The sequence below is a fragment of the Pelmatolapia mariae genome, linkage group LG9, assembly GCF_036321145.2.
Source record: "Pelmatolapia mariae isolate MD_Pm_ZW linkage group LG9, Pm_UMD_F_2, whole genome shotgun sequence".
Classification (NCBI taxonomy): domain Eukaryota; kingdom Metazoa; phylum Chordata; class Actinopteri; order Cichliformes; family Cichlidae; genus Pelmatolapia; species Pelmatolapia mariae.
Window position 1 is genome coordinate 26,281,999 of NC_086235.1, and position 13,783 is coordinate 26,295,781.

A 13,783-nucleotide genomic window follows, 5' to 3' on the forward strand; every position below is an offset into this window, starting at 1 on the left:
AATAGATTTAAATGAAACTTTCTATTTGTTTCATTTTATAGATTCAAATAAGTGAAAAGCTGGTTGGTGAAGAGCCAGCAAGTAAATCAGAAGGAGAAGAAGAAAAACATCCATTATGGAGATATAAACTTGTCTTTGCTGGGCTATGAAGCATCCTCTGACTCAGTGCAGGACAGAGGACAACAGCAGGATTTGGTGTACGCACAGGTGAAAGTCAACAAGCCAGAAAACTGTTTAACACAGAGGAACTCTGAGGCGAAGAATATATGAATGTCTAAAAGGAGATCACATTACAGAAACGTGTTAACAAAGAAAAACACACATGCTAACACAGCCCAGCAGCCAGACCCAGAACTTCAGCAGGTAACAAAGTGATGAGCAGCCTTTGTTTCTACATGTACAAGTTTCTAAAGTAGCATCCCTGTGGAGATTACTTTGAAGTCTCTTTGGGCTGATGTTCATTTTTGCTTCATACATACAAACTAAAAGAAAGATTGTATGTGTGTCGTTATTAGCGTGACACACATTGTGTGGGTGTGTGGACCTGTAATCTTTAAGTTTTTATTGTTAACTGCTAATTATGTGACAGTGTCAGTTTTTGGAGTGACAGTGATGTGATGTAATGAGTAGTGTAACAACTTACTTTCTGCAGTGAGTAATTAAGTAACATAAAGTATTACTTTTAAGAAAAGTAACTGGTAATGTGTAATAAATTATTTTTCTTTAGTAACAAGCCCAACACTGTTCTTTTCCAACAGTTTAGTGAACTTAAAGAGACAAATCTCATCTCTGTACAGTTTTACTTCGTACTGGTATAATGTAAAATACTAAGTCTCTTATTTTTATCCAGATAACTGGATTACAAAGTTATTTTTTTCTCGAAACTTCACAGATTTTTACTGGTTAAAGTGATCTTTTCTCTCTTTATGGATTGGTTTTATCGTTTGAGGGTTTTGTTAACAACAGAAGAAATCTAATAAACCGCAGACGTTTAGGATATGATGCTTGATGTGAGTGAAGGAAAGGTATTCAGCATGTCAGTGTTCAGTTATGAACATTATAATCATAACACAATCACAGGAACACTTTGAATTTTATGCTACAGAAAAGTTCAGAAAAGTTGGAGAACAAAGCAACTGAAATATTGTGTAATGCTAAAAGCAGAAAACAACAACAAAAAAGAAAAAAAGTCCTTAAAATCACAGAGAAAAATCACTGCATTTCATGTGCAGGAGAGGAAATCTAAACATAAAAGAGAAACAGATAGTATCTGACAGTCTCCACCTAGTGGTCATGATCTGCATCTGCTTGCGTCCATCTCTTGCAGCTGCTGTAGGGATAGTTGTAACATGCTAGTGACAGGGCGCTCAGTACTGACGTTTGGGCATTGTGTCTAGCTTCTGACGTGCAGATGTTTCGAAACACTGCTCTGTTAATAATAGCCACATCACGTGACCATGGCTACACTAATGGATGTGGTGCGTTTCACCTCGGCTTTGACAGGTGTCTTATACCTGCTGGATTTCAATTTTTTTCTTAACCAGTCATTTGTGCTGGTGTTTTAATTACTGAACAAATCTTTTTGATTGTTATTTTTGCTCTGGATTGTGAAAATATAGCCAATCCATTCATTTAAATATTGAGATCCAAATTAAATAAATGTTGGTTTGTTTGAAAGACTATGGTCATATAGATGAAAAAAGAGGGCAGAGCAGCACACAGTGCAGGGCTGTACATTTAAATCTCTCAATAGAAATCAGCTCTGCTTTAAAATAGAAAAAGAAAACAGGGAGAAATATTTGGTTCTGACTAACATTTGTTCTCTTTTTCTACTTTCAACAGAAAATATTATTTGTAGCATCAATTCACTTCATCCTCAACTTCATCCAACACTTTTCATGACAAATGATATTTTTCCTCCTCTTGTTTGTGTAACCAAAACTTGAGTCACAGACTGAATCAAACATAGAACAAACCTGATGACATGAATCAAACACATCCAGATTGGAGTTTTCTGGTGGATTCAGCCCACAAACAGCTGAAAACTTGTGTGGTTGTCATAATAAACATCTTTTTCTTTTTTCATATATTTTATGTTATGAACTGGGTTTATTGTGCATCACACTGAATTACTAAGCAGCTGAAACAGCTGCATGTTAATACTGGGAGAAATGAGCATTTGCTGAAGCACACTGTTCATCACAGTCACAGCTGGCTTAATTTGTACGCTGACTTATCCAAACCTGTGTTAATTAATGATAGTGTGCGTTAATATGTTGTCTTGTTCAGGAGTGTGCAACACTCATTGCCTCATTGTTTCACAGAATAATATTATTCACTTTCTGCAAATGTGTCCAGAAGGGTCACTGTGGAGATCAGTGTCAGACTATTTCATCCATGTCAGTGGTTCACAAAGCCTTACTTTACCTACCACACTGAGTAGGTCAAATTTCAGGCAATAAGTGAAGAGAAGAGTTGGAGTGACTCTGGAGGAGGAAACAAAACAAGTGGTTGTAGAGGTCATCCTTACGGAGGGCTGACTGAACAGGAGTGCGTGGCTTTAGCAGCCTCAGTCTCTTCTTGTGAGGAGTTTGCATGTTCTCCCCATGTTACCATGTTGTTCTCTAATTTTTCCCACTATCCACAAAAGTCCAACTTGACTGGAAATTCTCAATCATCCACTTAATCTGTCTCTTAATTTGAAAATAAAGCTGATTATCTGGGCATTAAACCAAGGCTTTCTTCAAATGTTTTTTCCCAGAACATGTTTTGTTGAAAGTGGATCGAACTGTTTCACAGGAAATCTAATTCACCCCTAGAGGGAGACAAAAACACACAAATAAACTGTGCCTTTATTTTTGTGCCTCTATTCTGAGCACGTCTAAAAAAATTTGCAAGTCCAATGTTGCATTTTGAGGAGAAAATTAGAATAGTTAGAATAGAATAGTGAAGAATAGTTTAATTCGAGCAAACAAAATTCATTGCTGTGAGCAAGAATTTCACACACACAATAACAGCCCCTCTTGCTCAGCTGTTGGCATTGGCTCATGCTCAGATCTCTGATCTGTGTGCTGACAGACCATAATAGACATCTGTGGACCGGCTCTCAGTGTTGCTCTTGCTTAACTCTTTCTGTACACGTTATAAGTGTGCCACAAAACCAACCAATTACAGACTTGGATGCAAAAATTCTTATTGGCTGTTATGGTCTCCAATCAGCCCTCTAGCTACTGCATTCTTGAAACATGGTCCATTTTTGATTAGTGTGTTTAATTCTTTTGTTTTAAAATATATAATTTTTTAAGACCATTGTTTGTTTTAATCTACTTTAAACCAAACCACTCCACTGCTTTGGTTTAAACTTGGACTCGGACCATGAGGCTCACCGGATTACAAGGCACATTAAGTGAAACAAAACAGTCAGATAAGTCAAACTTTACACAACTCATTCTTCTTGCTTCCTCCACTTCCATACAATTGATTCATTATTGTTGAATTCTCTCGCAGTGCTCTATCCCCATGTTGTTGCAGTATATTAATGACTAACCTCGTATTGTGGATGAATTATCTCAGTTGTTCTCCTGACTTAAGTTTGGTCCTTTTACAGCATCCTGTCATGCAATTGCATTTGTCCCTAAACATCAGGAACCCTCACGTTAACTTTTATAGAGTGGAAAAAAGTTAGCGTTCATCTTCCAGCTTTACTGTTTATATTATGCTAACATAGCTGTGTCGCTAGCAATCATGTAGCACACCATTATATACCAGCTAGTCCAACTTCAGTAACCCTACAGACGTCACTGCTGTTTAGTTTTCTGTCTTCATTCATGTCGGAAGTGATAGCAGAGCTGTACGTTTTATTTTTTTTCAGAAATCTCTCAGTCAGAACATGCTATATCATGTTTAGGTGGAAACTATCGAGCTAACTTCCTGCTAACTTCTAACTCTGTTAAATTTAATGAATTCTGTTTTCATGGATGTTAAACTTAATTGTTACACCTGGTAAAGCAGCAACACTGATCATTTTATTAAAGACGAAAGAATTTAGACCGTTTTTAACTCTCAGTGATGCTGCAGAGCTCGTTTGACTTTGGGACCTGAAGCAGAGTTTGGACCCGGATTACTAAGCGAGACTCCTGACTATGGTAGCTATAATGCTCCGACAATCCATCAAGCAGTGCGGCTTCGTAGCTTACCAAAGACGTCCTAAAACATTATTTGACAGATTTTTGAGCGCCGTGTACCACATAAAATCGGTTTGAGGTCAGTAAGCACAAACAGAATGCATACATGAGGCGCACCGATTTACAAGGCGCAGTTAAAGGATTTTAAGTGCGCCTTGTAGTCTGACAAATACGGTAATTGTATTTGTCAACAGATAAATGACTCATTAAATAAAAGAAGAAACATTTTAACACATTGAGGATGTTGGTCAACAGGAAGCTGCAGACAAAGTTTCTACAACCTGTGTGAGAACAGACAGCTTTCTGCAATAACATTATTTAGTCATGTGGTCTGCCATGCTGTGTAACAATGCATCATTTAATAGCCACATCAGTCATATTTGGTGTTGTTTTTTGGTTTGAAACAATAATTAAATGTTAGATTCATGTCAAAGCGACATCAATATGATTGTCAGGGGCCGGCAGAACATCACACTGTAACAAGATGATCAGTGTTATTCACTTCACTGTAGCTGTGACTTCAGTATTACCGTTGTGTAGGTGCTGAACAGAAAACACTTCTGTGTAAGGCTACATCTGTCTTCAGTTTTTCTCTTTGTTAAATCTAATATTAAATTTAAGACAAGATTATTATAGGATAAAGCTCGTAGGCCTGGATGAAAATGTTTAAAATTGAAAATATAATTACTTCATTGCACCCTGATGAGATTCAGCTAACTTTGTTATTCACAGGAAGGTGAGAACTTTGTATTTTGACAGTATTGGGAGAGCAGGTCTGCAAACCAAGAGCACAAATCAGGAGTTATATAAAAATGCAAACAAAAAAAGCAAACAAAATCCAGATCAAAACAGGCAGGAGAAAAAAACAGTGGAAAGCTGAGACACAAAGTCTAGTGACTTTGGTGGAAACGAGCTGATGTATATGCAAAAATGTTAATAAAAGAATGAAGAACGAGTTAAAATGTGAGTGGAGGGTCAGGTCAGGTGAATCTAGAGGCAGGTAGGTGGGAGTGGAAGCATCCAAAGTGAGAGCAGAGTGCACGATGGGAACATAAAAAACATACTGACTGAATAAAGAAAGATAGAAAACCAAAAGCATCACGGGTCTGTTTGCTTTGATATTACAACATCTAAACAGAGAAGTGTTTCACTCGCTCTGTTTCTGCTGAAATCACACATTCATTTTTCCTTATACTAGCTTCTGTAGCAGTCTGATCATTTGGTAAGAAAACATGTTTTACATCTTACTAAATATCACACAAAAAATAACTGCTTTAATTTTTTTTGTCTGATTTCAAATGAATGTAAATTTTGTATTGCTCTAAAAAACATAGCAAGTTCCTGATTTGATCAAACCTTTATGTGATCTTATGTTTTTTATACAGGTGATGAGTTTTATGACAGTCCAGTCTGTGAACATCATGACAGACATCATGTTACTGAGTCTCCTCTTTATTCCAAGTGAGCCGTCTCATTTCAGTCATTTACAGTCTGACAGATCAGTGATGATAGAGATACTTTACAAAGTCACACAGTTTATACTGAAGGTGTTGAAAAAAAACCCACGCCTGATAAAGTCAGTTTATCATAATTATGTGTCTTACTATTTTTTTTTTCAGACACTTTGGCTGCTTGTCCTCCAAACACACGCCTGTTCATCACTGCACCAACAGAGATGGAAGCTCTGAGTGGATCTTGTTTACAAATCCCATGTAACTTTAGTGCTGCTGGCCCAGAAAAGTTTGACAGCACAAGACTCGTCTTTGCAGTGTGGATTAGAAATGATAACAACTTTAATCCTGATCCAGAAAATGTGATCTTCAACAGCAGTGGGACATTTAACATCTATCCAATGAAGATTACAGGAAATCTGAAGGAGAAAAACTGCACCACTCTGTTTTCCAGTTTAACCACAAATTATACAAACACATTCTACTTCAGAATTATGAACTGGCCGTTCAGAAGTACAGCACGTTGTGATCCTCTTAAAATAACAATTAAAGGTGAGAACATTTTCATGTTATTGTTAAGAATAAAAAGTCAATGTTTATAACATTAGAACAGTTTGCCATTTCAAAGCTATGCTATTTTTGCTACATGGAGCAAATAACTCATTTATGTTCCTGATTGAACATCGTGAATATGTAATATAAAGAATTTAAAACAACTACACTGATCTCCATCTCTTACTCGACTTTATTTCCTGTATTATCAGCAGTGATGGGAATAACAGCATTAAAAGTAACGCCGTTTGGCTGAGGAAGAATAAAGTAGCCTTGGCAAACTATCACATGACCAATTTAAGATTACATAGCAACAAGATGCTGTGTCATCCCAAGACAACCCTGAGTCTCAATTTCTGTGCTAAAAGTGTTGACTTTAAACTATATAACAGTTTTTAAATTGTGTTGATAGGCCATGTTAAACCAGAGTCATGATAGAAAATATACGTGATGTTTTTTTCTGATTACTATCGTTATGTTCACTGTGGGACGAAACGGTAAAAACTGTGTTTTCAAAAGAAAGCGCTTGAAAGCACTCTCTGTTTGCGAGCAAAAACAAAAAACCCTACCCTTTCCTGTTGGTGGAAAAATTTACCATGTCGACTATTCAGAAAATGATATGGCAACATGTGGCATTTGGTTGTTTAGACGTGGGGGAAGTTTTTGGAGAGGCGGTGGCAAGAGAGAGAGAAAGAGAGCGAGTTTTGAGATGTGAGAGATTTGTGACATTTAGCGTGTTTGGATTGGAGTGTGTAATGTGTTGTTTAGTTAGTGTGTAGTGTAATCAATAGGTTTTTTTAGTATGTCAGAACAATAAGGCGACTGCTGAATATTGCAGTTGCTGCCAAAAAGCCACAAAAAGCAAACTGCAGTGAAAACGGTGTCTCCAGGTGGAAACAGGAAGAGTGATACACCTTTCACGCCTGCAGGTATCAGGCTAGTGATGTTCTCCTTTATCTTAGAGTGGACAGAAATTATATTTTGGAGTGGCACAGATAATTTGTATGGAATCTTATTTGATGCAGAACACCTGATTTTTTTTTACATACAACTTTTTTTTTAATTGTATGTACAGCATATCAAAATGAAAAATAACTGTAAATTCAGACATGTGAGGTTGTCCTGAAAAGAAGGCAAGATAAATAGGTTTTAAAGGTGAAATGTAGAGGCAGTCAGAAAGGGTCAGTTATACTCTGGACCCCAGAGGTAAAACATTTTTTTAAGTAAAGCAATAGTTACTTTTCTTAGTAATTAGTTACTTTTATAATATTGTGATGCAGTTACTAACTCAGTTACTTTTTTGAAGACGTAACTAGAAACTATAATTACTTTTTCAAAGTAACTTGCCTAACACTGATTATCAGTGTACAAACTGTGTTTGATGTGAAACCACAGATTCTCCTTGGAGGCCCAATATTACAATCTCAGGTGATCTGAAGGAGAAGGAGTCTGTCACTATAACCTGCTCAGCTCTCACTCCCTGTCCACACTCCCCTCCTCAACTCATCTGGAATCTCCAACAAGACTCTCACAACAAAACAGAGGAAAACACAGATGGAAGCTTTACAACTAAAATCCAGCAGAACATCACTCTGTCAGACACACATGATGGAAAGAAGATCAGCTGCTCTGCCAGATATCCTGTGAACCAAGGAAAAGACACCAAGACAGCAGAGACAGAAGAGACCCTCAGTGTTTCATGTAAGACAATCAGAGTTTGTTGTTGGACTTTGTCAACTTATCATCATTTATGGGACTTCATCTTTTCCTCCAGATGCTCCTAAAGACACCTCAGCATCCATCAGTCCATCAGGTTTGGTGTCAGCAGGCAGCTGGGTGAAGCTGACCTGCTCCAGCAGAGCCAAACCTCCAGTCAGCAACTTCACCTGGTTCAAGAAGAGCAGAGATGGAGCTGTGAAAGTATCTGAAGGAGAGATTTACAGCTTCAATGTAACAGATGGAGGAGTTTATTACTGTGTGGCCACTAATGATCTGGGTAATCAGACATCAGCAGAGATTAACGTGACTGTTGGAGGTATTTGTACTAGTCCCATTTTTCCTTTTGTCCTAACTTTGAAATGTCACTTCAAGTGGAAATCGTGCCCATTCTGCATCATCTGTAAACATTCAATTATATCTTGATGTAGGGAAGTAACAATAAAAGCAGAAAAAAGAATAATATAATTAAAAAACCATAAAAGCTGGTAACAAAGTGAAAGTAAGTCAAAATGCTAAATTATCAGGCTACACTATTCTAAAATAAGCAGAAGCGCCTTCGGGAGTGAAGAGAAAGCAGGACACAGCCACATCAGCATCATAGTGGATTCACCTCAAAGGGCCTTAATTAATGTGAAATGTTCGTTTTTCTCTTATTTCATGTTTTCTTTCCTCTAAAATCTTGTTGTATTGCAGATGATCTGTTTGGTGTCTCCACTGTCTTCATTACACTAGTGAAGACTGTGGGAATCATACTGCTTGTGAGCACACTGATCATCTTTGAGTGGTGAGTCAGCTGCTTTTATGATAGTCATTTAAAACTATTTACAGGCTAACTGGTTTAATTTCACTTTTACATTGATTATATTAAGTAGATGTTTATTATCAAACACTAAGAAAAAAATAAGAACTGCCTTTCTTTTTAATTTCTTTCTATTTTTTCTTCAGCTGGTTTAGATCAGGACGCTTCAACACACCAGAGACAGAAAGCGTTCACATGAACAGAGCTGCATCACAGTCTAATAATTAAAGTGTCTGCAAGAAGAGGACAAACATCTCAGAGATCAGCAGTGTTAACATCTGCATGCTGACACAAACATCTGTATAGTACTCAAGTAATGTTAACATGTGTTTAAGTTAACTAACATTTTAGGATGGAAATCTATGACTGGCCTTAACATTTGCTGATAGCTGATATAAAATAATCACTATCTGAAGCGTTTATCAACATTTAGCTGTCTGCTGCACAAAAAAACACACTGTGCTGTTACTGTGAATTTTTTGTGCTGACGGCACCACTCCACATATGATGAAAGATAAAGTGTCTGAGAACTGAGAAGTTGAAAACAGAACCTTACTGAGAAATTAGATAAACAGGAAGCTGCAGACACAGTTTCCAACAGATCTGTGAGTGCAGACATGAAGCCTTTTGCAACAACATTTCTTAATCATATGGTTGGTGACTCTGTGTATTTATTCATTCTTTGTGTTCATGTTTTACGATATTATTTATGAAGTTAGTACATACAAGAAAATGTCTACATGTAGGCCATTTCTTTGGATGTCAGGACCCAATTTCCCATAAATAACATTGCATTGTAACAAGTTGATCAGTGTCATTCTTGTGTCTGACTGGTCGTTCTAAATAAAGTTATGATATACATAATACAGTTCTTGTTGAATTAGCAGATCAGTCAATAGAATGATATAACCATCAACACTTCCAGTTACATTATTATACAAATACAGATACTTTATTTACACAACTGGAGAGCAGGTTTGCATTGTTTCTTCTAGTAATTTATTCATGGAATTGTTTCATATTTTTGTTTTCATAACAAAATGACTTTTGTGACAGTCCAATCTGTGAACTTCATAACAAATATGTTGCTGAGTCTCCTCTTTTTTGCAAGCCTCATTTCAGTCGTTCACAGTCTGACAGATCAGTGCAGACAGAGATACTTTACAAAGACACATTTACACTGAACCTGTTGACACTAATGGGGAAAGGAGAAGCAAATAACACGTCTCTGTTGAAATACATTTATTCAAACATTCATCATAGATTCTCAGGAGGTTTCTCTCCATGTAAACATTTACCTTTTAATTTTATTATTATTTATTATTTTATGTAAGATTAGTATTATATATAAGATCTGTCTTATTAATGAATATTAATGAGTGCTGGTGTTTTAGATGCTAGAATTATGTTTTCTTTCACTCACCATCTTACTAATCGCTCTGACACTATGGTATTCATGCTGTCTGTGTGTGTGTGTGTGTGTGTGTGTGTGTGTGTGTGTGTGTGTGTGTGTGTGTGTGTGTGTACACAGACTACGGCTCCACATTAAATGATGACGACATCATCATCAGTGTTGTTGTGTTTTCAGTCCTTCTGTTTAAAAAGTGAGGGCTGGGTAGGTTTAACCTTGTCATAGTTTTTATTCACACCCGTGCTGCTAGTTATGTTTCTATTGCAGATCTGTGTGGGTGAAATGTTCACATTCAGTGTTCAAATGTTCAAAACAATGTCACATTGATCACTATAAATGATAAATATCATTAGCTGCAGGGAAGGGGTGGTGCAGTGGATTCAGGGGTGGTGCTGTGGAGGCTGGCTGGTGCAGCTGCCAGTGTAGTTATGGTTCTCCTATTTCTATGCAGTAGTGCACAGGGCTGTCAAGAAAACAGCACAGATAGACCTGGTGGGCACTGCTGAACAGCGAACAACACTGTATGTAAACAAAAATATTGTTAACATAAAAACCATGTGTGTCACGTGCATGTGTGGGGGTTTCATAGTGGCAGACGTGCTACACACCACCGTTCAACTACTGGCTGCATCTGTATGTAGGTCACTCGCAAATCTGTTTATTAAGTTCATGTCTCCATAGGACAATATAAAAACACTGTAAAACAAACAACATAAACTACTGTAAGCTTTCTGGTTTGGATGCTGTGATGATGTTCTCATTAGTGTCTCTTCACCAGCTACTTTGTTCCTCCAGGTTTTGTTGGGGAAACTTTGCATAATGAGGACGCTGTTGGGTCATGTGATGTGTTCTTCCTGTGACTTCCTTTTATTTAGCAAACATTCAAACAGTCATTTCATCTCTTGTTGCTGGACATTAGTTTTTTAGTTAAATTCATGTGGAAATGTGTCATTTGTGACAAACTCTTGTGATGTCACTTCTTTGGATCTGAGAAACGTCAGGTTCAGCTTCTGTTCTTCACATTTGGTTGTATCAGCAGCAAAAACACACATATACAAACAGAGCAGGACACAGAACAGAAGCACAATTTTTACATATTTACATCATGGACAATAGTTACCAGAGCAGAGTACTGTACAGTTGTTTAAATTAGCGTACACATAGTGTGCAAATATAATAGTGAGCAGGATACTGAAAGATGTTTAAATAGTTAAGAATATTTAGAATAATTAGAAAAGTGCAGATTGTTTATTGTACCTGTGCATTAAAAAGTAGACATGTAACTTCCAATAAGTTAGTGTATATATAAGCTGAGAAAAGTAATGTGCAAGTTATAACAGTAGAAGTTGTTACAGCGCTGATGTAAACATCTGTGTTTGTTGGGAGCAGTTCTGATTGTACAGTCTGACAGCTGCAGGGAGGAAGGACCGGCGGAAATGCTCCTTCATGCATCTAAGATGCAGCAGTCTGTCACTGAAGCAGCTCTGCAGTTCAGCAACATTTACATGCATGGGGTGGGAGACTCTGTCCATCAGAGATGTTATTTTGGCCAGAGTCTTTCTGTCTCCCACCACCTGCACTGGGTCCAGGGTGCATCCCAGAACAGAGCTGGCCTTCCTGATGAGTTTATCCAAGCTCTTCCTCTCAGCTGCCGATAAACCGCTGCTCCAACATACCACACTGTAAAAAATGACAGATGCCACCACAGAGTCATAGAAGGTCTTTAAAAGCGCTCCCTGTACTCCAAATGACCTCAGCCGCCTCAGCAGGTAGAGTCTGCTCTGACCCTTCCTGTAAAGAGCATCAGTGTTGTGGCTCCAGTCCAGTTTATTATTCAGGTGAACACCCAGGTACCTATAAGAGTCCACTATCTCAATGTCCACTCCCTGGATGTTCACCGGTGTCAGTGTGGTGGGTCTGCGTCTCCGGAAGTCCACCACCAACTCCTTGGTTTTTCCGGCGTTGATCAGCAGCTGGTTCTGCTGACACCAGTCCACAAAGTCCAGAGTCCACTGTCTGTACTCTGAGTCGTCCTCACCTGTGATGAGGCCGACTATGGCAGAGTCGTCAGAGAACTTCTGTAGGTGGCAGCGTGGGGAGTTGATGGAGAAGTCTGCAGTGTAGAGGGTGAAGAGGAACGGTGCCAGCACAGTTCCCTGTGGGGCCCCCGTACTGCAGACCAGCGTGTCAGAGACACAGCCCGTGACCTCACATACTGTGGACGTTCTGTGAGGTAGTCCAGTATCCACTGGGACATGTGGTGGTCCACTCCCGATAGCTCCAGCTTGTCCCTCAGAAGCCGTGGCTGGATGGTGTTGAAAGCACTGGAGAAATCAAAGAACATGATCCTCACAGTGCTTCCAGGCTTCTCCAGGTGAGTCAGAGCTCGGTGCAGGAGGTAGATGATGGCGTCCTCCACCCCAATGCCAGGCTGGTAAGCAAACTGCAGCGGATCCAATGAAGACCTCACCAGGGGGCGCAGATGGTTTAGAACCAACCTCTCGAGGGTCTTCATCAGATGCGATGTCAGGGCTACCGGCCTGTAGCTGCTGAGGTCCTTGGGATGGGAGGTCTTTGGTACCGGTACCACACAGGAGGTCTTCCACAGCTGTGGTACTTTCCCCAGTGACAGGCTCAGGTTGAACAGATAACCTAGGATGCCACACAGTTCATCTGCGCAGCACCTCAGGAGTCTGGAGCTGACGCCATCTGGACCTGCAGCCTTACGCAACTTGATCTTGCGAAGCTCGTTCCTCACTTGAAGTGCTGAGATGGAGAGAGGGGGTTTTGGGGGAGGGGTGTGTATGTTGGAGTCCACAGAAGCCGGGGGTGGGTGTAATGACTGGGAGCTGGGAGGTGTGAAGCTGAGAGGTGTGAAGTCCTCAGATGAAGGACAGGCAGTCCCTGAAGATGAAGGAGATTGCAGCAGGGGGGACGATGCTGTGGGAGGGGTGGGTGGTTGATCAAACCTATTAAAATATTTATTTAGGTCATTCACCCACCCCAAGTCTCCTGCAGCCTGGGGGGTTGGTTTTTGTCCTGAGATTGTCTTCAGGCTGTTCCAAACCCCTCTGATGTTGTCCTGTTGCAGCTGCTCTTCCATCTTCCTCCTGTAGTTTTCCTTTCCTTGCCTTATATTCCATTTCAGCTTCTTCTGAACAACTCTCAGCTCCTGTTTGTCTCCAGATCTAAAGACTCTCTTCTTCTCCTTGAGGAGAGCCTTAATTTCAGGATTTATCCATGACTTGTTGTTAGAAAAACACCGTACCTTTTTGATGGGTACGGTGTTGTCCACAGAGAAGTTCATGTAATCCGTAATGCAGTCTGTGATGCTGTTGAGGTCATCCTCCAGGGGGCTGCAGAGGTTGTCCCACACAGTAGAACGGAAACAGTCCCTCAAGGCCTCTTCAGTCTCTGCCGACCATTTCCTTACTGTGCGTTTCACTACTGGTTCTCTGTGTACTAGAGGTTTATACACAGGCTGGAGATGAACCAGATTGTGATCTGAGCCCCCCAGGGGAGGGAGAGGTGATGAGCTGTATGCCTCCTTGGTGTTGGCATACAATAAGTCCAATGTTTTATTGTCTCTGGTGTGGCAGGTAACATACTGGGTGAAGGTGGGGAGAGTGGAGGACAGGGAGATGTGATTAAAGTCCCCAGAGATCAG

At 39.5% G+C, this 13,783-nt stretch overlaps 2 protein-coding genes across 2 annotated transcripts in view; one reads left to right on the top strand and one right to left on the bottom strand.

Annotated features, from left to right (window-relative positions):
• The window catches only part of LOC134634166 (vascular cell adhesion protein 1-like), a 44,504-nt gene extending 35,552 nt beyond the window's left edge, over positions 1–8,952 (top strand). Inside the window, exons 4-8 of the mRNA XM_065471692.1 lie at positions 5,804–6,187; positions 7,583–7,888; positions 7,962–8,222; positions 8,600–8,690; positions 8,852–8,952. Coding sequence (XP_065327764.1) covers positions 5,804–6,187; positions 7,583–7,888; positions 7,962–8,222; positions 8,600–8,690; positions 8,852–8,933 — 1,124 coding nt within the window. The 3' untranslated portion in view covers positions 8,934–8,952. The remainder of the gene's footprint in view (positions 1–5,803; positions 6,188–7,582; positions 7,889–7,961; positions 8,223–8,599; positions 8,691–8,851) is intronic.
• LOC134634170 (vascular cell adhesion protein 1-like) overlaps positions 1–13,783 on the bottom strand; it is a 383,264-nt gene that overhangs the window by 245,432 nt on the left and 124,049 nt on the right. The window lies entirely within an intron of this gene.